This window comes from Anas acuta, chromosome 18 (assembly GCF_963932015.1).
Source record: "Anas acuta chromosome 18, bAnaAcu1.1, whole genome shotgun sequence".
In the NCBI taxonomy this organism is placed as follows: domain Eukaryota; kingdom Metazoa; phylum Chordata; class Aves; order Anseriformes; family Anatidae; genus Anas; species Anas acuta.
The window spans coordinates 7,126,894-7,151,401 of NC_088996.1; the positions used below are offsets into that span (position 1 = coordinate 7,126,894).

A 24,508-nucleotide genomic window follows, 5' to 3' on the forward strand; every position below is an offset into this window, starting at 1 on the left:
CACAGTACACAGTTATTTTATTGAAATACTCGAAAAGGCCAGCAATGGAAAAATAAGTTTGTTATGAGGAAGTAATGTTCGATTTGATCCTTAGAAAAGCTGTGTCTACAGGTAACTCTAGCCAGTTACAGAATGCACTGTGAACCATGCAACTAATATACTACAGCAGAATAGGTACTGTGTACTAGTTCAGTTCTATCTTATACACAGCTTTTAACAGGATTGACACATGTAAGAAATTAAACAGCAGCACTTTTTGAATTATTAACATATATAATATACAAATTTTCTTATCTGATGCATAAGGGTTATAAAACACAATGTAGTGGAAAATGAGTAACTGTTACACACAGCATGTGAAGTTGATCTGGCAGTTTCTGAAGTCTTTGTTTTTCCTTTTAAAAGAAGTTATTAGATGGATAAGCGTGTCACTGGTCATACAACGTAGAAAATCATAGGCCAGGACAGCAACTGTGACTTTTTCTTGAAACACATATTACAGTAGGGAAATCTGTTGTTGAAAGAGCAGGTTAGAAAGAAAAACACAAATTCTGCTTGGTGTAGTTTGTAGTCCAAAAAGATTAAGTCACTTCAAATAAAAGTGAAATAAATAAGCAATCCTTGAGGAAGTATGATCCTCGAGTTGAACCTACTCTATCGAAAATGAATTTAAATGAATTTCATCTATACACTAGTATGTCACCATGGTGAAATACCTAAGAACAGTATTTTGAATAACTTCTTGGGGAGCAATGTTGTACTGCTTTAATATGTACAGGTTATTTACAACAAATTCCCTTTTGGCCTCACAAGTTAAGCCATTTTAAACTGGCTAAGATGCAATTCTTTTTTCCACGCATTATGCAATACTGTAGTTAGAGCTATAATTTAAAATAATCTTATGCATGAATTACAAATATTAATAAAGTAACTCTGCATATATAAATAGTTCTAGCAGAATTTAAAGCATTCAGAATGTACATAAAAGTTTATTTTTATTTGGTAGGGCCGGATGTGCTTCTTCTCAGATCATCGTTGCTTTAATAATGCTTTGTACATAGCAAAACCCAAAACTGCAAAGACGGTAGCACCAAAACTTGCTCGGAGCCAAAATGTAGAGCTCTTGAGGTCCGCTTGCGTCACATGCCTAAAATTTAACACACACACAAAAAATTATTTTCAGGACAAGAATATCAGATAACTTGTGCTAAGCTACTCTGCTTTTGGAAATTCATCACTACACTTGTCACAGGCAAGGAGCTTACAGTTCAGCCTTATGAGTACTTAAATAGTCATTTTATTTTTCTTGAAAGCTTAGGACTTGATCTGCTGCCATGATTACATTAGCAGAACCATGGAAGTCAGAGCTCACACAACTGCAGAAGAATGGGAGAGCAGTGTGTCCTCTTTGAGAGTACCAGCAAATGTTCAGAAAATAAAAATAATAAATAGCTAGCAAATTAATAATAATCCATAGTGAGAAAAAGTCCATTACAGCAAACAAAACTTTTTTTTGAGTTTGCATATTTCCACTTTTCCTTGCAAAGTTTTCCAGCCCTATTAAATATCTACTTCTATTTCTCCCCCCCCAAAAAAAACGTTTACTGACAAGTAGCAAGTAATATTTTTCCAAAAGCTAGAATCAAAAGAATAAGTTTGTAAATCCCTTTCTTCCCAGTACAGTCACAAGAACAGCAATAGAAACAGTTATCCAATACCAAGCTGAAAGCTAAGAGAAGGTGCTAGTGAAACAGGCAGTGACAATGGCATTAACAGAAAACGAGAAGATAGAACAGTATGAAGTGACTGGATGACATAAGAAGCCATGTTTTGCATGACAGTAGACAGCCAGTGACCCAACTCTCCCAAATACTGCAGTAAGTTTGTGAGCATGCTCAGTTAAACACTGCTAGACATCCTTAAAGTAGTCTCAAGTATGACAGCTTACCATAAAGCAGGAGCTACTATTTAAAACAAGTTATCATATATGCCATAATTCAAAGCACAAGTTCCTAAATAATAGCAAAGAGTTTGTTTGTTTTTGTTTAAGATAGAACTCATGAAAGAACTTCACTAGCCTACAGATTTCAGCCTGTATTTATAATGATGAGTTATTCGGTGTAAACTGCAGGAGTATTAAATCCAAGGAGCATACAGAGATCCTAAACATACACAGTGCATAAGAAAGTTCAGATAGTGTGAACTGCAGAGCTGTCATATACAAGCTGTTTAGTAAAGCAGGAATTGTACTTGCTATCAAAATACACAAAAACAGTTTAGGATATTATTTAGCAGACATTTGCAAGAGCAATATAAGCCATATAGATAATCAGTGTACTGTAATATTGCATGCTGAAGAAAAGGCACAAATTCTTTGGTGTATTAACAGCAAAACACAGCTGCTAGCTAAAAATTCCTAATCTTATTTAACAATATCTTGGTAGGTTATTGAACAGACCAAATTCATGAATTCCTGAAAGCATTAGTTCTGCATCTACTTTTGACAAACCCTCTGCAAACCAGATGTCAAGTGGTTGTTGAGGGTAAGAAAGGGATAAGGCAATGGCAAGATCACCTTAGTTTGGCTGCTGTTACCTGTCTTCAAGTAAACGTGGACCAAGAGATGACTCCATGAAGATGGAATCTTCTACAAAGTTGACGGCGTGTACCTGCTGCATAATACTGCGCTCCTCGTCTGCTAACAGCATGGCACCCAACTCATCTATGTAGGGTCTTAACCTTTTTACACACATGCACAGTTTGCAGTTCATAGCATGGCTCAACAATAATGTTTCAAATATGCTCAAGTAACAAAGCCCAAAGAATTTACAATTTTCACCCACCTAACCTCTGATTCTTGTGGAGTTGTTAAAAACTTAGTGGTTGGAAAAAAAAACAGAAATAAACGGAGTTTAAGGACAAGGAAAACTGCTTAAGAAACTGAATCTCTTCCTACTCCATCTCCAAAACATTAATTTTCATGTGCCCACAGGATACTGCAATACTCTTGCATCATATGCATGAGCTAGAGTACCTGTGCTAAACACTGGAATGGCTTAACACATCAGCTCTAAAATTGATATGATCTCATCATCATTGATAATTCAAATCAATACTGTATTCTATTATTACTAAAAGCTTTAGCATTCTTTTTATTTATTTATTTTTAAGTAAAACACTGTAAAACACTTGTCTTAAAATCTGTGATTTATAACACTTATCTTTGTATGTAAAATGAATTACTTGTATGTGACACGATGTTAATAGGTTATGTGACAAGCCCCATTGGGTGAAGATTTGTATAATTAACAACTCTCAAGATTAATTTGGTTAATTCCAATGCCCAACTATTTGTATAATTTAAATAAGCATCCCTTTAAAATGGTAAAACATTGTTTAAATTGCAAATGAGTGCTTTTGCATTGCCCTGTAAAGTGCACTCTCATCTGCATTTTCTGATTCCTATCTATAATTTGCCTTGTTTTGACTTTTGCACATGTCCATATTCAGTGGGATTCAAGAAACTTGCTTCATCCTTTTAAAAACAATTAATATATTCTCATTCATGATAAAATCCTCTTTTCATATCTAAAGGGAGAGTAAATTGACTCTGATCTCTTTTCTAGTTACAGATTCTTTCATTTGAAGAAAGAAACTAAACCAAGGCAGGGATTTGTTTTATAACCTCAAAGGAATTAACACAGTTAGTGCCCTCTGAAGATCTCAGTCCAAACATCCAAAGCTCAAAATACTCACTGAAATTCACAACATTATGGATGTTTAATTGCTTTACACCCTTGGAAGAAAATCTACTACTTCTTTCTTAAGTGTTCCTTACACTGTCCTAAATTCCATTTTTACATCTTTGATCCCTAATACTGCTCAGCTGCCATTAAGAAAAAAAATCTGAATGTTTGTTTCTGGCACAGGTTTTCTGATTTGAAGGTAACTATAATATATAAACTTCACTCGATACATAACAAAAATTCTACCTTTTCAATAAATAACATTCAAATTTTATTTCAGTGTAGTTGTGTTTATGAAACTAATTTTCACCAGTGGTAGAAATATTACTGTCCTGATAGTAAGAGAGTACCTGAAACTTTCACTAACTCTAAACTAGAAAAATTATTCTCTCCAGTGGAAAAATTGTACACGGATGTGTGCACATATACATACACACACACAAGTAGTTAGGACTCCATAAATGACGGTGTATTTGAAATTCTTATTAGCTTTTAAACTTCTGAAATAGTTTGGTGTGCATATTTAATCACATAATTAGTTCTACATATATAAGGTGTCTAGGAATTTTGCCTCTGGCATAAAATTCAGATTTTAATGCACACCTTGGGAAAAAAAGAAGGCAGATTCAATCTGCCCTTCCTTAACAGTGAGCCACATAACTTGTCACTTGTTGAATAGTACCTTTGAGATCTGTACAGTCTTTAATAGGGTTTAACAACTCACAAGAAGTTTGCCACGTGTACTTATCAAGAAGTTAACTGAGCATGCCTGTCATGGTTACACACAGAAAACCGCCAAGTTATGGACCAATACTGACACTTTTCCCCCCATGTCAGAAGAAGAAAAATCCTAAGTCTGGGGAGGTTTAACCTTAACTATTAAAATTGAAAAACAATCCCATATGAACTACAAACACGTTTTAAAAGCACAGTGCAGAGGCCACACTAGTTACATGGTTACTCAAGCCAAAATTATAGGCAAGTTAATGCAGTCAGCCAGCAGCAGGCTGCTCTGACAGATGATAGGTTTTAACAATAAAATATGAGCAACTAAATTCCAAAAACATCACGTAACGTGCAAGCTGCTGCAGCTTCCTTCAGGCACATTTTCCTAGGATGCAAACCACTCCAGCAGTTAGAAGTTTTCCCCATGCATTAGTTATCTAAAATGTGAAAAGCGCCAAGTGCATGTTATTATCTACAACCTAAAAAGAATTTAAAATGCCAGTTCAATATAATCTATTTGGAAAGAAGCTTTGCAAAACTCCACTCAGTATGCAGCACTAAGCATTTTAGAGAAGGAGGAATACAGGTGAGAAGAATGTTGTTACACTCTCCTAAAATATTAGGGACACCCAAGTCAAGGGACAGATTTCTGCCATCAGATTGAATAGCACATGGTGAAAAATAAAACCTGGACTATATCCTTAGAACTTTCCCTTATAACAGGAAAATTACACGACTGCCTTAACTTTTAATTTCATAGAAGGTTTTCATAGAAAAAAATCTTACAATTCCTGAAACAACCACGTTATATATGCAAGTAGAATTCACTTACATTTCACGTTATTTAAAAACTTTAGAAGGAACAAAATGAAATGGTCTGAGAAATCTTCCTCACTGAACAACACAGTTCTCATGCATAACAATCGCTTTGAAATGAACTCAGCTGACAAAAGTGTCACTACTATAAAAGCAAAAGGCAGCAAGTGAACGAATTTAAACCAAGAAAACAGAAAAACACACTTAAAATCCATGCTTTAGAGTTAGGGAAGAAAATAAAGCCAAAAATCCAAGCTGATAATTAAAGAAAGGGTTAGAATGACATACGCAGAAACCTTGCTTTTAGAAAGAGGTAAAACAATGTAATAAGAAGAGATTAAGTGCCAGCCAAACAAATACAAATGAACACCTAAAGGAAAAAAAAACAAACAAAAAAAACAAATTAAAAATATAAAAATACTGCAGCATAGTAATGAGTCTCATGCACACATGTACAGTGCTTGGAATGCAGTGCCTTCTTCCTCAAAGAACCAATGAAGTGTGATCCTGGGTAGTTCAAACCAACAATCCTGTTCCAGCACAAGTATCCCCAAACTGAACTTCCACATTTGTTGAACTTGCCTTTCTGAGAGCCTGTAAAGCTTCAGGAGAGTCTTTGAAGCTTGTCCACAAAAGAGAAACTAAAGGTGGGCATTATTTTCTTCAGCTACATAGAGGTAATGTTCTTCCTTTAAGTACTAAGTGGCGAATATTCTAATGTACTATTATATTGTGCCTTAGTAACAGCGTTTAAGCACTACTTGGCAACAAATGGTTGGAGTCCAATCTGAAAGATTTCAGTTTACCTACTTTCACTTTCTAGAGCTTCAGAATAGGAAGAGATCAGAACACAAACTCTCAAGAAGCCTCCTTTACCTATTAGTTATCTGACTTCTGCCAAACTTTCTGACCCAATGGTAAGCACTTGTAAAAGCAAAATAAGAAATCACATAAAGTAGCTATATCAGAAAATTCTCTTTGATTCAAGTGCTGTTTTTATGCAAAAATCATTAAAATGCTTCTAAGAAGCTAATGTTTCTAAACAAGAGAACTACCTCTACCCTCCTGAGTCTACAATTAGGGGCCAATCTCTGTTATTTACGGATATCTCAGCTCTAATATTCTTTCCTATGTATACAGTTCTACAGTAAGTCCACGTACTGAAGGTGAATAACCTGCAGCAATATGCTCTGAAGAGCTAACTAGGAAGCACGTTGTTGAGAAGAAATTAGCCTACTGGAAACCTGCAACAAGCCCCATCAACTAATTGAACGACTGCAAACAACAATTCTAGGAAACACTTTTTCCTTTCTGTAGGGTCAGCGTAGAAGTCTGCAAGGAATTCTCTTTGCTTCGAATTACGGACTTTACATACAGCAGTATATTCGTATGTTTATTCCACACTGCCTACCGACAAGGTGTGGAAAGACAGCATCCCAGGGCTTGTCAAACAAAGATTTCAACGCTTCGAGTCCTTGACAGTATCTCACAGGAACTAAGTACAATGCCTAATGCAGGACTCAAAAAAACACAGGCCCACACTAGAGAGAAACATGTCACAACACTTAATATAGCAATCCATAACCATTCTGAAAAATGGGGATGAGCTCTAGAGGCGGTTTAAGCCTTGATAATGAGGAGTTGAGATTTTTTAGTAGTGACCAAATGAAGTATTAGAGTAACAATATGCAAAGAGACTTCTTTTGCAGGGATCTTCGTCTGTGGCGTGACAACTGGAGAAGAGATGCGGTATGAAGAGTTTCGCTCATATTCATGGTATTTTCTTAAACTAACGATTTTTTCTCCCTTCTCTAAATTCTCACTCTGATTAATGCTTGTATCTTGGATTAAAGTTGTATTTCACAAAGGTGCTCAAAGGTCAATGGGTACATCAGTAGGTCTCCTATGAATGCATACCTCACATTTAAAGGAAACATCCACTCTTATTTGGAGCATCTACACCTGAAACCAGTAAAATGTAGTAATATGCACGGACCAAATATATGCAGAATGTGCCAGGATATTCTAACCACGGTCCTCAAATAACTATGTTTATCATAGTCTATGAGGCTATAAAAGGGACAGAACTACTACACTACAAAAATTGTTCGGTTTGAACTCCCATTTGCTGGGTCAAGGTGACAAGTGCTGAGCTGTTAGTAAATCACGTGTCAAAAGCAAGGTGTTTTATAAAAGCAGCCTGCAGTAGACACGAGGCAAGGTATAGGCACTGTTTTCAATGCTGAAAACCAGTTCTCTTTACCCATTGCTTTTTCCAAAATATCTGCAAATGCAAATGGTTAACCGTTTACCACTTCTTACATATTGCATTTTATTCAGAAGAACTGGATGTTAAAAGGTCCAGATTTTTATACAACTTACCCACTTTCTGTGTAAACCAGACATAATACACACCCAGAAATTCTATCAGTTCCCAAATACCAAACAACAGCAATTATAAGCATGTAATACGTCATACAGTGATGTTAGAGTCAAGCTGTGCCTTTTCCTACATTACTATTTAAATGGAAGTATTTTTTATAATAGATAACTAAGAGGCACTAGCTCTAATCAATGCTAAACAAACCTACATCTCAAGTGAGATCCATTACACAGACTTACATACATTACTTGATATCCATTACCAGCTCCCTGAAAAACAGTCCTAATTCCTCCAATATTTTTCCAATCAAAATGTGCCAGAATTGACCACCAAGTTGGCATTTTTTCAGAGAAATAACTGGATCAAGCTCAAAAGAACCAAAAGTACCTTAAACAGATCAAAGTTTGACAATTTTATGACAGTTATTAAAATAAGTATCTGCCTATTTTGTAAATATGGAATGAAAAATCTGCAGTATAGAAGGTTACCAACTGCTTTTTCAAAAAAAAAAACACCTTTATTTTAAAAGCACACCTGGTACCTAGTAAATAAAGTTAAGGACCTGTTAAGAACTGCAGTGAAGAGTTTGTTCTTTACAGATTGCAGCAAGTCTGAGTTGAGGAAGTTCTGACAGATGCAAAATGTACACCTGTTGCAGGCGCACATACAGCGTAACCGGGCATGGCTGCGAAAACACACAGAAGGACAGGAGTTGAAATCTTGCTCATATAATCAGGTGCACATTAGGACTGTGCCACAACCAAGAGAGATTTAGGAATAAAAGGTACATTTGAATGAGTAAGGAGAAGAGAAAAAAAATACACTGGGGAAGCAAGGGTAAAACTACAGCTGTGCAGAATCTTGGGGTTAGATGTTCTATATCTTGTACATTTTGGCATTATCACCCATGCGTAGATCTTAATAGCAACGTACAAACATGAATGAAAACATTTGCTGAATTTAAGTTTGAAAGGAAGACATACGAGAATGTCTGAGTATGTCTGCACAGCAATAGATAACACCCCTTTTTCAAAGTAAAGAAAGCCACGTTGTCTACCACTTTCAATGCACGCTTTACAAAGTGACAGTTACCTCTACTTTTCCCACCCTAAAAAACACACATGCTTGAAAACTAAGGGAGAAGCGGGAATATTGATATGACAAGACATTTGGTCAGCGCTACGCTTTTTGTGGTTTCCAGTATTCCAGCACTACAAAAACAAGTATAAGAGAACAAAAACAAAACAAAAGCTTTACAAATCTAATCCAATAAATTTAGTTTCAAAAATATATTAAAAAAATCCTAGATTTTGGGTGAAAGTGACATTAGTTCTGTTTAATTTAAAGCAAATGTCAGCTGTCATACTCGACTCCGTCTGTTGTAAGATTTATCTAGTTAATCATATTAAAAGCTCCACCCACCAAAAAAAGAGATGCAAAGTGAGCTTAGCAACAGTGAGATATGAAGTGAAAAAGCACGTGAGCTTAAGTATATTGTATCAAAAGTTGAAAAGGTATTTATACAGAAGTTATATTAAAAAAATGTAAAAGATATCAGATTTGTGGACTGAAGCAAACAATAATAAGCACACCAAAAATAATAATAATAAAAAAAGCTTCAAGCAGCGCTTTGGGGGAAACTGTTGTTCACAAGAGTGTCATTACTTGTAAACAACTGTAAAGTTGAGCTATTATAAAGAATTACAGTACAACTTATTCACAATTATCTTAAAAATATCAAGATACGAATAGTGAGATACTGAGTGATGCATCCACAACAATGACAGAACAGAACCCTACATATTCATTGGACAGATACACCTAAAAACGTAACATGAGCTGGATGAAATAGTGTATTCTTTTAAAAATATGTTACCACGACAGCTGACCTTTTTATATATTGGATTCGTACCAGCTTTCTCAATTTGACATAATTTCAAGTTCTACAAAAGTCATTTATGCCTCTCTCTGTTGCTAAATCTCAGTGAGGTGAGTTCCATCCTCATGGCTAACAACGACAAGCAGTGCTATTGTGCATGATCCATGCAATATGAAAAAAATAGAATGGTTCAAGTACTTACGGATACATTGCCATAGTTGTCAGTTTAACAAAGATATCTTTACTCGGCACATCAACAGTATTACACGTAAAGGCTTGAGGTGGAGGCATTTTGTGTTTTCTGCAGAATTCGGCAGGAGAAATACTGTATTCCTGTCTGACTTCATGCAAGTCAGACTTTGCAGCTACCACTAAGCATGGTATTCTGCTATCCATGAAGTGTTGCTGCAAATTTAAAGAGGCATTATATGTTATATCCAACCTCAAACAGCCTAAATGTAACTGTTTGCAACAACATTAAGATATACTAATTGCACTGAAGTCAAGCACTTCTAGAAGCAGAAAATTTTATATATACACAAGTAGACCTTACTTTTGTATTAATATCAAAATGGCATTTTTAATGCATCAGCCATATATAACCAGCACTCACAAATAAAATGTCTTTTAAGCACTAGAACATGGCGTATGGGACCAATAATTGAAAATGAATACTCATCAGTGAACTTTTTTTTAATTTATATACTTTTAATATGAGAATACATACATACACACATATATGAAAAAATACACAAACCTTAAAAATCCTGGCACAGTACTCAAAGGACTTAGGGTTACTGACATCATATACCAGGCAGACAGCATCACATATGGTTTCAGCATCAGTTAAAAATTCAGAGTCACTGACATCATGTAGCTGGAAAAAGAGAAAAAACTTCGCCATTATGCAGTTAAAGAAATTTTATAACTTTCTTTTCCTTGCAATTTTTACAGCTCATTGTTATGTATCCTTAGAATTAATGGACTGACAATAGGCAGAATTAATGAAAAAGAAGAGAAATTTACCAATGGAGTCAACATATGTGAGCTGTTAACATCACATCTGCAGGCAATCACAACCTCAGTATAAAAAGTTACATTTCCTTCTAACACAAAGTCTTAGATTCCCACAGAAACTGGCATTCATTCTACAGAGCAGAAGACTCTTGGAAAACAAAGAAATATATCATCATAAGTAAAACTACCGTACAGCAAGCCTTTGAAGAAAGTATTTCAGCCACCGAAGATTAACTGTAGCCATCGCAATCATCCCACCTGACAGATTCTTATATTCTAAATAGGTAGATTGTTTAATGGAGTGGTTTCTTTAAAATTTAGTGAAAGTTTCAAAAATAACAGATCCTGAACATACTCAGTTTAGAGTATTAGCAACATCTTAAAATCAAAATCAGAAATTATTTCAGCCTGAAAAAACATGGAGGTAGAAGCGGTAGAAGAAACTATGTTTAGGAAGTAGAGACAATTAAAGCAGAAATTCCTTTGTATTTGTTTGCAGATTACTTTCTGTAGTTCACTGAACTTTAAGATTAACAATGAGGCAACCTTACCAGCAAGTATTTTTCCTGTCCATACACATAGACTGTATTAATGGCATAATAAGATTTGTGTTCTGCACGTATTTGCCTCTGCCTCTGAAAATTAAGAATTTCAGGTTAGATCACAGCAACTTTCACCTTCAGTTAGATTTGAATAATTGTTTTACTCCATTTATTAATGAATGAATAATGAAATGTAATGAAAAAATTACAGTAATCTGTGGTTTATTTTGCAAGTACACGCATAGCTGTAATCCAAGATACACAAATAATTATGCATGCAGTATCAATTTGTCTATTTGCTAATCTTAACAAAAATTAATCTATAATCTCCGAATTCAGTAATAAACAGTAAAACTCCTGTCAACTGGGTTTTGTTGTGTAAAATTAACAATTATGTGTGAATAAAAGCAAAGGGTTCCTTACTATTAGATTTCTTCCAAGAAGAGCCTGAAGAACTCCACTTTTCCCACAGCCCTTCATTCCAATAACATTGCATCGGAAAACATTTCTCTGAGTCTGTTTTTTCTGAAGGTCTATCTTTTTGTCTCTTGTTACTTTTGAGAAAATACAAATATTTTTCACAAAATGCACGTGTGGATGTACATGAAAACATTTAATGTAAATGGACAAGTAGGTTATAATGCACACAAAATATCAAAACAAAAGATTGTCTTGAGCAGAAAGTAGAAGAGAATTAAGTGAAAAAAGGACATTTAAGCAATGTATTCTTAAGCAGATATTTAAGTTTAAACTCCTAAAGCATAACAAATCAATTTATTTTTAATTACCTGTAATTGCTGATGCTTGAGATTCCTGTTCTGCAAGTATCGAGTAGCCTAAATAACCCAGGTACTCCAGGCAACGCTGTACATCTAAATATGTGGTCAGTCTAGTAGAGGGGGCAAAAGGAGTTACTGAATTGTTAGCATCTGTAATACCAATTCTCTGCAGTACTGAAACATTTTTTATCCGCCTGTCTCCAGATTGACATGATAGTAATAGTCTCAGTACTATGCAGTACTGAAGGACACAGGACTCTAGAGGTAAACAGTGGTTAACTTCAACAAGCGGAACTCTATGAAAGCAGTACTTGCTGCTGCCCATGAACTTAGATCACATTTTTTTCCTCAGAATAACCTCCTCATTCTCTATGTCTTCAATAGGAAAAAACCCTCATTACCAAACAGTATTATTCTTCACAACTTTAACAACTATTATTCTTAACAACTCTAAAAGAACAGAACAATGAAACGGTCAAATATTTTCCTGTTGTTTTGACAAGTTTCAGAGACATATACAAATTTTAAAGAGACATTTCATCATAGTTAGCACTGAATGCTGGTCAAATCCTGAACACATAACAGTTATCTGAAATTTAGGCCTCTGGATAGTTATAGGAACTTCACTGCTTAGGTCAATTTTCAACTATTAAAATTCCACTGTTACTACCACATTTTCAAGAGGAATCTCCACATTAGCATACGCAAAGTTCTCAGATACCATAATTCAATGCAACACACTTACGTCCACTGAGAGAGAAACCCTTGGTATGTAATCCACCCTCTTTCATTTGTACAAACAGTGTTGTTAACATCAGGCCCCCATGGCATATAAGGGAAGACTTTGAACAGATCTTTCAATTCATCGGGAGACAAAGCACAATCTCTATCCTAAAAACAAGCATATGGTATTAGACATAAAGAACATTTAATTCATATCTATTCTAAATTGGTACTTTTTGTCTGTATACTTGAAAAATTCAAGAAACTGGCTATAAAAAAAACAGAACTTGCTTTCTTTTGACATTTTTAAACAAAACTAAATATATAGGCTACTTAAAAGACCTTGGTAGTACAACTATATTTGCATTTTCTCCATGTAGACAGAAATACCTTATAAACAGACCAGTTTTGACCATGTCTTACACCATAGCCAGTTTCTGAATGAAATGGCAATAACCAAGACACACTTTCTGATAACAAAATTGCTTGCAAGCTAAGGCTCTTAAATATAAGGACGGACACACACACTCATATTAAAAGCTTACCAAATCATGCTTATCAAAAATGCTTTGAAGAAACAAGTATGCATGATGGTTTAATTCTGTTGTGCAGTCTGGAGGAATTTTTAGCCTATTTATTGAAAACAAACACAAACAAGAACTGTTAAGTGAGTTTAAAAAATGCAGAATGTTTTAATTCAAAATAAAGAATTTTAGAATCACAACATTTGGTATTTAACCTTTGCGTATAGTTTTAACAATTTCTTTAAAGAGATCAAAGTACATACTTTTTATTAGGAATTCTAAAATTATGAGTGACTGTCTTTATATCACATGATATTTAGTCATCAGGGTTGTGTTTTGTTTTAAGGAAAAGTATGTAGTCACACTTTTCAGGAAAAGCCAGAGAATTACTTGATCTCTCAACTTTTACTTTGGGAATTTTCAAAGGCTCTCCAGTGCCAGAAAAATCCTAACAAGCCTTTTCTGATTTGGTGCTGCATACAATAAAGCACCTGCTCAGATCCATGTTGTAGTCTTGTATTATGAGTCTCTTTTGCCATGTCTTTCTTAAAAAAAGAGAGAGAGCAATGCGTGATCTGGCACAATGAGACAAGAGTTCTTCCTCTGTAATTTTCAGTCACATGAAGATTTTGGCCGATAGGTTGTAAAGTAAGGCAGATAATTTATATAACAATAAGCTTTAAATAAACACTTTACAGTAAACCTTCCCTCCTGTCGCTAAAGCAGCAAAAATTAAATACATGTAAGCTAAAGAAAGCTCAAACAAGTGATACATACGGAGGAAACAAGTACTCTGGTGTAAGCTCTAAGTCATCATCGTATCCAAAGCGACGTAAAACAGTCCAAGTTGTTTCATGCCTTCCTCGCTGAATGAAAAGTGTGTGTAGAAAAAGAAAACCTAAAATCAAATGATAAAATCTTAAGGCCCTGAATGACTTTATCTACTCTAAGTATTTTTATTAGGATCAGCATCAGACCGAAAACAAGAAATACTTGGATTTTAAACCACTTGTGTGACATTACAGAATAATCTACCTAGATGGAGGTTTCAGAAATCATGTTATTTGTAAAAGTGTCCTTCAAGTAACTGTTTCCTTAAAACAACCCACATGTTTTTGTCGTTGTTTGCTTCTGCCAATACCAGCACTTTAGAAGAACTTAGATGTATAAAAATAAGGACAACAATATTTTCAACAACTCAAAACAGGAAGCAAAACACTTAAAAAGAAGCCTGGAGAGCAATCTCATGGAAGACTGCCTTTAATTTTCCTATACCAAAATAGGTGAGTAGGATTTTGGTTTAGCACTTTCCAAGCTTAATGAACACTGAGATTTCACTGCTTAGTAAGGCTATGCCTTAGGATTCCCACATTTTACAATTTCTCACTAGTCCTATTACATATGTAAGCTTCACAAGTAAAGCAGTTACACTGATGCTCAGAAAACACTTTTTCTCCTTTCACTTTTGCCATATGCTCTGAGCAAATTTGTAAAATACAGCGTTAAAACGATGTCAGAAACAACACCTTTCTGTTAAGTGTTGCAACCAGTACGCCTGGAGAGGAGCTACAAAGTTATCTAGGATAGAAGCTCTTGAATCACTGTACTTATTTTGGATATATGATTTCCAAACTTCTGCGACCATGAGTAAGAGACCTTATTTTATCCACCCCCATTCTTCCTGACTTTAATCATTCCTTAATACCATACTGACACTACATCAAGCTCTTGTCTAAAAGAATCAAGGTAGAGATCATATTCCCAAATACTTGCTTCTTTACATAAATACCATTATCAACTTTATAACACATCTGTTAGGAGTTAAATACAGCTTACCTTTTAATGTTAATCCATTATCAGCAACTCCATCACTCAAGTTTTTCCTAACTACATTCTTTACATCTTCCAAAGCTTGAGGTGCCAATGGCGTATTAAAACAAATTCTCTAACAAAAAATCAAAAGAGCATGTTAGGACCACTAGCTACTAAGCCAAACAAATGTCATGTCCTGTATAAAATGCAGCCTTGAAGGTTCTGATAAACTAGTAAAGGGCAATCTAATTTCTTACTGGAAATGAAGGCATAGAAACATTTTAGATTTTGATTTTAAAAACAAGCACTGGGGCTTGTACAATTAAATAGTTGTTTTTTTTTTTTCATTTTGCTCTTGAACTAAAATTTGAACTGTGGTTAGAAATAAAATTAACGCTTTTTGTTTTTATATATCTGCTCTTTTAGGCTGGACATAATATTAAGACTTAATATTTAGGCCCAATTCCCTCCTGATTCACTTTACTACAATCCCTTGTAAAACAAATACTTTTTCTAACATTATAGGGGTTTAATCATTAAACATAGTGAAAAGGGAAGCAAAACAGAGTTACCTGAAAGAAGTTGAGCTCTGCATCATTGAGAGTCCCGTCATTATCCTGATCAGAAATTCTAAAAATGCGAGTGAGTGCTTTAATACAGGCAGGTTTCATCTAAAGAATAAAACAAAGTTCAGTATCTTTCTAGGCTTGAACATAAAAAGATTACACTGAATTACATGAGGCAGTTCGATCGCATTTAATCAAATACTAGCCTTCATTCTACATTTTCAGAATTGAGACATTCACATACAAAAGCCCAAAAATATAAGAGGAAACAAATCCTGACCTAGCAAATTTAAATGCATAAATTTAAAACACTTATTTCACAATAAGTGTATTTCTATTCAATTATTACAAGAGCCTCAATCTCTTCACAAGCTGAAGGTGGCAATTCTTGACCATTAATAAAAAAAAAATCAGTTCACTAAGTTCAGTCTTATTGCTACAGAATGCTTTAAAAATAACGGAATGTTTTGTTTTACTTTTTTTCCACTCCAAACATTTCTTGGTGGAAAAAAAGGCCTGACTATCCCAGTGCCTTGCAAAGCTCTAGAACTACAGTCAACTCTTTCGAAACAAGCATGCTATCTATATTCACCATTTTAGCTATGACTTCAGAAGGTTTTAAACACCAAAGAGTGAAAAATCTTCCCAGGGCTCATTCATCTACAAGGCAAAGCACTAATCATATGGACTACCACTACTACAAAAGAATTGCTGGGATACCTTCCAAGTGAAGGAAAACAGACAGTGGTAATTCTCTCCCAACAACTAGAGTGGTGATGGACTCTTCTCTTCATAGAGGTCACAGAGATTGGTTTTGAAAAACCAAAAATATTTCAGCACAACAATTGTATCACAATACTACTAACACAAAGATGATTCTGATGGAAGAAATCAAAAGAGTTATTCTCTCATTCCCTATCTAACAAAGTGTTTATGATTGAGACTTTTCTACCGTCCAATAATGCAAGGGGGGGGGGGAATAAGGTTCTAGGTTTTTATTTACAGTTGCCCATAAAAAAATACATATTTTTAAGCTATTATCTTCCACGATATGCTGAGCTAACTACCTACAATATTTTAAGAAGTCACATTACTTGTTTTTGATCCCTTTTGCCAAAGCCTCACAAGATGCTCAGAAAAGTTCTTTCCCTTAAATCAGGATAAGTCTGGAGTAAATTCCCTGAAATAAATGGAGTTACTGTGAAATGCGTACCTAAAGGACAACGGAATTGAACACATGATTTTTTTCACATTACATTTGACTTAATGCCATTACTAAAGCTTCTCATTTTACCTAGCAATTTATTTGGGAAATAGAAAACTGTCTTTATTGTTTTGAATAAAGAAGGAAGACAGATGGGATTAACACAACACAAAACAGTAACCAGGGTCTGGAATCTAATGTGTGACAACTGTGGGAGGGGCAGGTGAAAGGTAACAGAAGAAAATAAGAATTGCAAAATCTTCTGAAAAGGAAAGAGCAATCAAGCAATTACCTTCCCCCCCCCCCAGATTGTTTTTTAAATCTATGTATAAATACCTCTTTCTCCTCTGGGCAATAAAGAGGACCTGTAGGATGTAGAACAGCTTTCTGCGCGTAATAGAATAGCTCAGATATATTCTTCAAGTTTTTGGCTGAACACTGAAAGAGAAATTCTTACACTTATTTTCTAGTTTCTTAACTATTTGGTGATTTATTCTGAAATCTAAACAAAGAGTCAAGCTTTTAAAGTTCTAGCCCCATCTTGTGGGTACACTGCAGTTTTGGAAAAAAGTCACCTAGCCCCCATATGTGTTCAATAATTAATAAAGGAGGTCTCACTCAAATTTGCTGTCATACCAATAAGAAAGCTGTATCTGCTTAAAAAGACATATCCAAACTGATCCATTCTATTTAGTACTTTGCAGACATTTTTTTTTAGTTTAACATTAACCAGACACGCAAAGCTAACCATTAACATTTTGCTAAAAAGCAAAGATTTGAGGAGGCTCTAAATATTAGAAGTCTTCCAGCAACATTTCATTATACAATAGTGTATTCTTTTCTAAAGAATATACAAACTCATCATGTTAATGACCATTCTATTTGAAATAATTACGTATTTTGAACAACAAAAAAAAGTCATTATTTCTATGTTTCTATTTAAAATTTGCCATAAAAGTGCTTGGCGAGAATGTATTTTTTGGTACTCATTCTAATGTCAGAAAGTTACTCACCTCTACACATGTTTCTATCTCTGTATATTGATTCATAATGGGAAGAATAGTTTCCATACTGCTGTATTCCACTAGATCAGACTTATTTCCAACTAATATAAGAGGCAGCCTAAAAAACAAACAAACAAACAAGTTAAGAGCTTTAAAAACAAGAGGGATTGAAAGAACTATTTTACTTTTACAGCAGAAGCCATTATATTATTTTCATGCTGTAATTAAATATCACTGTCAGCCAGTAGGCAAAAATAAGATGACAGCAGTTCTGAGTAACTAATTTAAGATACATTTAAATAGAAATATACTGCCTGCTGTTACTTCAAAAACACGCTATTAATCACAAAAGTAAATAATCATTTAATTATTATACAAAACCAGCCTCAGTAGAAAAACTTTGAAGACCACGTAGTTAAAACTGGTTACATCACCACAAATATAAAAACACCTGGTAAAAGCTGGCTATTAAATTCAAAATAAACAGCTTTGCTGGAACATACTACAGACCTATATACTTTATATAAGAAGTTCAAGCAACAAGATATTTAAACTTTAAGTTTAGAGTTTGATTTTCTTAAACAATTAACATCCTCAACACTGTCCACTGACACCCATTGATGTGCAGCCTACTTCACACTTCTCATCTATTTATGCACCTGCTATCTTTATCTGTCCTTTCATTGATGAGAGGAATCCATCGACTTGTTACCTAAAGTGGGGTTAAAAAAACAAAAACATGATAAATACAGTTTCAAATTTAATATGAGTCTGAACTGTACACAAGCTTGACTACAACTGCTACTTTCCCAAGAAGTCACATATTTATCCACAAAAGTATAAAAGAAATAAAAACTGGAGTTGATTAATAAGCAACTCCTAACATCACTGAAAAGGACAGAAAACCCAAATGTTGAAATTGACCAGAAGATAGAGAATGCACAGATACATTTTAACAACTTGACCTTAAACACTATCCTATGCCTTTTAAACATCCAACAGGTTTCACAATGACAAACATTAGTACTTATTTCAATTATTAGTATATTATTTCAAGCAATAATTAGATAAAATACATTAACATACCTTATCGATAGAATTTTTGTTGTTAACAGCATATACTATACAAATCACATTTGCCTGAAATAAAAAGGAAAGACACTGAATCCCACTGTTCAGTCTCTAGAGCAACAGAGACAATTAAAAACCCAATATAACATTGAAGAGAAAGAACAGTTCTAGCATTAGTCAAAAGCAGTATATCTGACTCACTTAAGCAATCTGTAGCCTGAACGAACAGATTAAAACTTTCTTCTTTAAACAACAACAACAAAAAGTGAATTCCTTGGACTACTGATTAAAATATATTTGGGTTCTGTCCTTTTGCTTGGAAGGACAAAGCTTACGCTCAGTTCACCAAAGTGGTGCTAGTACCCAATTTTCTTATTTAGAGCAAGGTTTACTATAGCAAAGGGCACAAAACAGAACTAAATGAAATGCTAAGCAAGAAACAGCATGAGACCTTTTTTCTACAATTCAAACCGAAGCCCATCTAAAGCAGAAAAATTAAAAGGAAAAGTTTCTCCATAAGCAGAAACAATCTTCTAGTAAACATTAATACTCACCTGTGATATTTCATGATAAAGCTGCTCATCACTTTGCTCTGCTTCTGCATTCAACAGAACAAGCCAATCATTAATAATACACGTTTTTCTGAAGAAACTGAAAGCCTTAAGAAACTGAACTAAGATATTTCACAAAGCTTGTAAGACAGCCTTGTGAAAGCTCTTGTTATTTAAAAGGCTTTTTATAAAATGCACTAAAAAGTGGTTCTACTATAACTACAGTGAAAATGATTCATTAATTCACAAAACAGAAACAGTCTGTTGCTTATAGGCTTTTCAGCAGATATTCTAAAAAAGCAATAATTATGTTTGTAGATGGGTTCTCTCTGGAATGAGTTACAGTTTGCATCCCCTACATTTATAGGACGGTAAGCAGCATCATCTGTTCTATAATGTAAACTTCTACCACAAAATATATCTGAATCTATGAAATATTTGATCCAATAGAAAATAAACTCGCTCCAGAAACTTAAGCCTAAGTCTCATAAAAAAAAAAAAAAAAAGCATTATTTGTTTGTTCCAAATAAGGAACTCACTGAAGATATTACCTCAACAATGTTGGGAGACAGATGACAGGAAGGAATCTGCTAACATGACCTAATCCTTGGCTCTCATTACGCATTGTATAAGGACTTTTCTCTAGCTGTGCAACACCTGCATGTCTGTGACAGCATAACTTGATACTAAGCCTATTTAGTACATCTATTTGGTAAGATCAAAGAGATTGCATTGTATCAAAACCCAAAAATACAAAGCATGAAACTGACACAAAATGATAAAATGTCCAAACTCAAAAATTTTATAAGACAGAATTTAAGGTATGTAAAGTCTCTTCCATCTTAGTAATTTTTTCCCTGAAAAATACTAAACAGCTTTGAATGCCATGAAAGTACCTACCTGTGTCTGAACCTGTCAATACCTCTGTCACACTAAGAACACTAACTTCACGGGAATATCGCTAACAGTAGCCTTCATGGTAGTACCAACAGTAGATACTGTTAGGCTTTGAATTAGGAGGATCAGCCATCATCATCCGATTTAGTTTTATCCAATGAATTGTTACTTTAATCTAGTCTTTTCCTACATGTAGCTTTGGTCCCATATCAATGTGGCAGTTGAAGAGGCTACTGAAGTAGATAAACAATTCCATACCAAATCAGTCAAACAGCAGCTATACTGTATAGTCCTTACCTGAATAATCCACTATGTGGGTTGGCACTCTTTCAGGGGTGACATCAGCTGGAATGGTGATTTCTTCAGCACGTGGCGGAACCTTGAGTTGTAGACACAGCAAGAAAAAGCTTTTAAAAGATGATCACTGAAAATCCAGCCATCCAAAAAAGTGCCATACTACTGCATTTCTGCCAATTAGTTAGTTTTAAATAGGCTAGCTTATTTCTAGTTCAAGCTTTTTTTTTTTTAAACAATGTTCTGAAAGTCACTGCTGCTTTCTTGTTCTTTAATAGTCTGCTTACTGAACAAGGACTTTTCTCCTGCTTTGCAAGGAAGTAATGTTTTTAAGGGATTCAATGAATGGTTCAGTAAAACTCAAATCCACTATATCCAAATACCTTCAAAGAACTATTATAGTATTAAAAACTATAAACAAAATCTGAATTGCAAATTATTTTAAATAAAATCATATAAATAAAAGTTTTGAATTCAGCAGGGTTACCACATTCAACCAATTACTAGAAAGGGCTCCATATTCTTTAGCAGGAGAGTAACATCAGAGTTAGCATGCCATTACGGACAAATTAAATACTGTTTAATTTATGTTTGTTTTCATTTTTGCACAAGATATCCTGACCCTACTACCATTGAAATCAGTACCTGAACAACCACTGCTAACAGTGCGTGAGTTGGTAACCATTAAAAAAAAAAAAAAGGCAAACACAACAGACAAAATATAAGTCTCAATTTTTAAGTGATCATAACCTGGGAACCTCCTTCCTTCTAACAAAGTATTAAATGTTAAATTTAAGTAAGCCTGCAAAGCAGGCTTATTATTACATTATAGTAATAAAAACTATGTTCTGCAAAATACAGTAGGTTAGCTATGGTTGCTGGCCTTTTTGCAGAGAACACTAATCCACATTCAGGAAGAATCAACTTAATTTTAATGAAAATTTTCTGCACAGCTATTTATTGTCTTTTTTATTTTTGAAAGGGGTGGGGGTGAAGAGGAAAGAGAGGGGGAAAAATGTGGAAAAAAGAAAAAGGGGAAAGCCAATCACCTGAAGAATGGCCCTTTGTAAAACTTCAGCCTCTATTCTATCCTCATCAAGAGTGATGACTGAATATACCAAGTACATTAAACAGTATTCCAAAGTTTGAAATGTTTGCAACACAGATCTATACAGCTCTTATCTGCGTGATGGATGGGCAAGAACTGTACACGTCTCTTTCAGAAGTTTATATAGGATGCAGGGTTTTTTTTTAAACTTATTTCTGTAAATTCATGCAGATTTTGTGTTATATATAAAGTAATGTTTTTCTTCCAAGATGAGTTTAGAAAAATATACTACGCTATACAGAAGGAAGAAGCTGAGAAGTGAATAGAGGGATAGAATTCATTAAATGCATTGACAAACAACCTGTCAGAGAATTGGGCCCTGAATATTTTAAGAACAAACGGAAACTAGAGCTCCTCTTTACCTGTAAGCTTGGGAACCAAATTCAATTATGCTAACAATCTGATCTTGACTCATGAACTGTGGTAACCTACCAATTTGCATTAAGCACAACACAGTGTAGTTTCAAAGAGCAGAAGCACATGATGCCTATTTTAAGACTTGTGATCAGAAGAAATAAACTTGAATGTTTATATGTAAAAAGCTCAGCTATTCGCAGCCTTTGCAGTTCTTTTCATAGTATTGAGAGAACTATGAGCTGATTTTTTAAAGGAATAAAACGTGAAAGTAGCTTTACGTTTATTCTGGTAGAAAGCAGTAAGAGTCTTCTTGTTTTTTTTTTTTTTTTTTGTTGTTGTTGTTTTATCAAAACAACAACACGGCCAGGAAAATAGTATTCAGAAACAGAAATAAACGCAATGCAATGTCTTGCTTAGCTACAAAAAGTGGCTAAATACAAGTTATACAACACAACTTATTGATACCTCATTCTCATTCATTTTTTAATTCACTTGCTCTTTAAATACAACAGTACTTCAACAAACAAACCCAGCACCTTTCCATTTATGAGTCTCTAATGTTGAAACTGCTGCCAGTTACCACCAAATTCAAAAACTTAAGAAAACTAACATTTCTCAGGTATATGTAAAAGAGGTTAATTAGTCATGTGAAAAACAAGATAGGAACTTGGATAAAACTGAAATTCCTAATCTTTATACAAACTAACCTAAATCACTTTCCGGAAGTCACTGTTGCAGTTTTAGACTTTATTTATTATTGTAAATAGGAAGCATTATTTTAAAGCAGAGCCTAACAACTTGCTCTCTGAAAAAAAAAATATTATACAACAGGAAAGAAATAATATTAAAGAAAACAAATAAGGATGTTCTACCTCTTCTGGAAATTCTTCACTGACAAGAGACATGATTAGTGATGTCTTCCCAACTCTGGCTACAAAAGAATTAAAAACAGAGATTAGATAATTTGGATATGTTACACTTAATAGTTGCATCCCATCTTAAAAGGGGAAGTATTTTAAAAACATTTTCCAACTGGTCATGCTGAAGGCTTTTTATATGCTGTTTAAGTATTGATAACAGTAGTTTTCTCCAAATTCTTTTATGGTAAAAGATTTGTTTCCATTTCATATTTCTACATTGTCCAGAAGGGAATCACATCCTACTCTGTCTTAAGCAAAAGAATTAGCAGGTCTTAACCTTAATATAGAATATTTAAAGAAAAAATATCAAAAACAAACTAGAAATGCATAAATACAGCTCAACAATTGGAAACTAAGGAAGCACACAGAAAGGTATTTAGGAATTACATATTTTTATAGTATTCTTGTTACAATGATTATGCTTCAAACTACTGAGGATAAGAGCTGAACAAGAAGATGTGGCACCATCATCAGTGGACAAAATCTCCACAAACTAGCTGGACTACTTTGAAATTGCAAGAGCATAATCTCCTTGACGCAAATTCTGTCCCTCACAAAAAAAAAAAAAAAGTAAAAAGAGAACAAAACAAAACACAGACGTATTCTAATGCCATGGTTTTCTTAATTTAAATAGGAAAAAAATCACCTCTCCTCCAATATTCAATTAAATTTAATTACACAATTCAGTTCACCTATGAAGTCATGACTGCTGATAATGCAGTTGGATTTCTTAGGTTTGCGAATCTTTAATGTGATCGTTTAAAATTAAGAGTTAATGACTTTTCTTGGGGTTCCCCCCTTCCTGAAAGCCTTCACCTGTCAACTTTCTGTTCTTTTGAAAGCCTAGAAAGACTATTAGAGCTTTATTTTTGACACCTTTCTATAGGAACAATAGTTTTAGATTCAAGTACTATCTGGCATTGTACAGTTTTGACAGCCCACCATTAACCAAAATCATTTCATCCTGGACATAGAGCATCTTTGCTGGCATAAGCGGTTTGCCAACTAAGACGTTGCTTGCAATCAGTCAGAGCCTTTATCACTGTGCCTACTGAAAACACTATAAAAATTTCTTCTATTCACAGAAGCTATTTTGCTGACATTACTGCAATTTACACTTGCCTATTTAATTGTATGCAAGTCTGAATACGGAAGGAAGAAACAAAATTGTAAGACCAATTTGTTTTCATGCAGAAAATGGCGTTACTAAGCTGATGATCCAGTCAAAGTACCATCAACTTGTCCAAGTCTATGTTTAGTAATAGTAACAAAGGGCCTTCGGACATCCAGAAATAAAAGCTTCTCTTCAATGTAGAAAGAGAAAGAGTGGTTATTACAAAATTATGAAAAGCAAGGGAAAAGTAACCCTGGATAGGAAGACTTTTGCCTTCCTTAGTGAGAACAGACACATATTTTCTTCAGTGGCGTTAACTGGACAGCAGTAAGAAGCAAGTTTCTTACCAGCAGTATGGTTGTGTTCTCATCAAGGATGCTCAAACAAGCTAAAACAGTAATTTACACTACCAGGCATCCTCCTGCACAAGCTACATTTTAATATTCTTCATCCTGACAGAATGAGAACTTAAAAG

At 34.4% G+C, this 24,508-nt stretch overlaps 1 protein-coding gene across 4 annotated transcripts in view; it reads right to left on the reverse strand.

Annotated features, from left to right (window-relative positions):
* The window catches only part of RHOT1 (ras homolog family member T1), a 27,047-nt gene continuing 2,539 nt past the window's right edge, over positions 1-24,508 (reverse strand). The window contains exons 2-21 of one of the 4 annotated variants that reach the window (XM_068654989.1): positions 22,872-22,930; positions 20,538-20,619; positions 19,347-19,390; positions 18,808-18,861; positions 18,381-18,433; positions 17,731-17,839; positions 17,054-17,155; positions 15,520-15,618; positions 14,972-15,080; positions 13,913-14,033; positions 13,157-13,241; positions 12,634-12,779; positions 11,898-11,998; positions 11,533-11,663; positions 11,119-11,202; positions 10,308-10,427; positions 9,753-9,955; positions 8,234-8,356; positions 2,596-2,739; positions 1-1,147 (exon numbers count right to left, since the gene is read on the reverse strand). In XM_068654989.1, the coding sequence (XP_068511090.1) occupies positions 1,030-1,147; positions 2,596-2,739; positions 8,234-8,356; positions 9,753-9,955; positions 10,308-10,427; positions 11,119-11,202; positions 11,533-11,663; positions 11,898-11,998; positions 12,634-12,779; positions 13,157-13,241; positions 13,913-14,033; positions 14,972-15,080; positions 15,520-15,618; positions 17,054-17,155; positions 17,731-17,839; positions 18,381-18,433; positions 18,808-18,861; positions 19,347-19,390; positions 20,538-20,619; positions 22,872-22,930 (2,087 nt within the window). In that variant the 3' untranslated portion in view covers positions 1-1,029. Of the gene's footprint in view, positions 1,148-2,595; positions 2,740-2,865; positions 5,659-8,233; positions 8,357-9,752; positions 9,956-10,307; positions 10,428-11,118; positions 11,203-11,532; positions 11,664-11,897; positions 11,999-12,633; positions 12,780-13,156; positions 13,242-13,912; positions 14,034-14,971; positions 15,081-15,519; positions 15,619-17,053; positions 17,156-17,730; positions 17,840-18,380; positions 18,434-18,807; positions 18,862-19,346; positions 19,391-20,537; positions 20,620-22,871; positions 22,931-24,508 lie in introns of those variants that run through there. The other 3 variants (XM_068654990.1, XM_068654991.1, XM_068654992.1) reach the window with 3 other exon arrangements.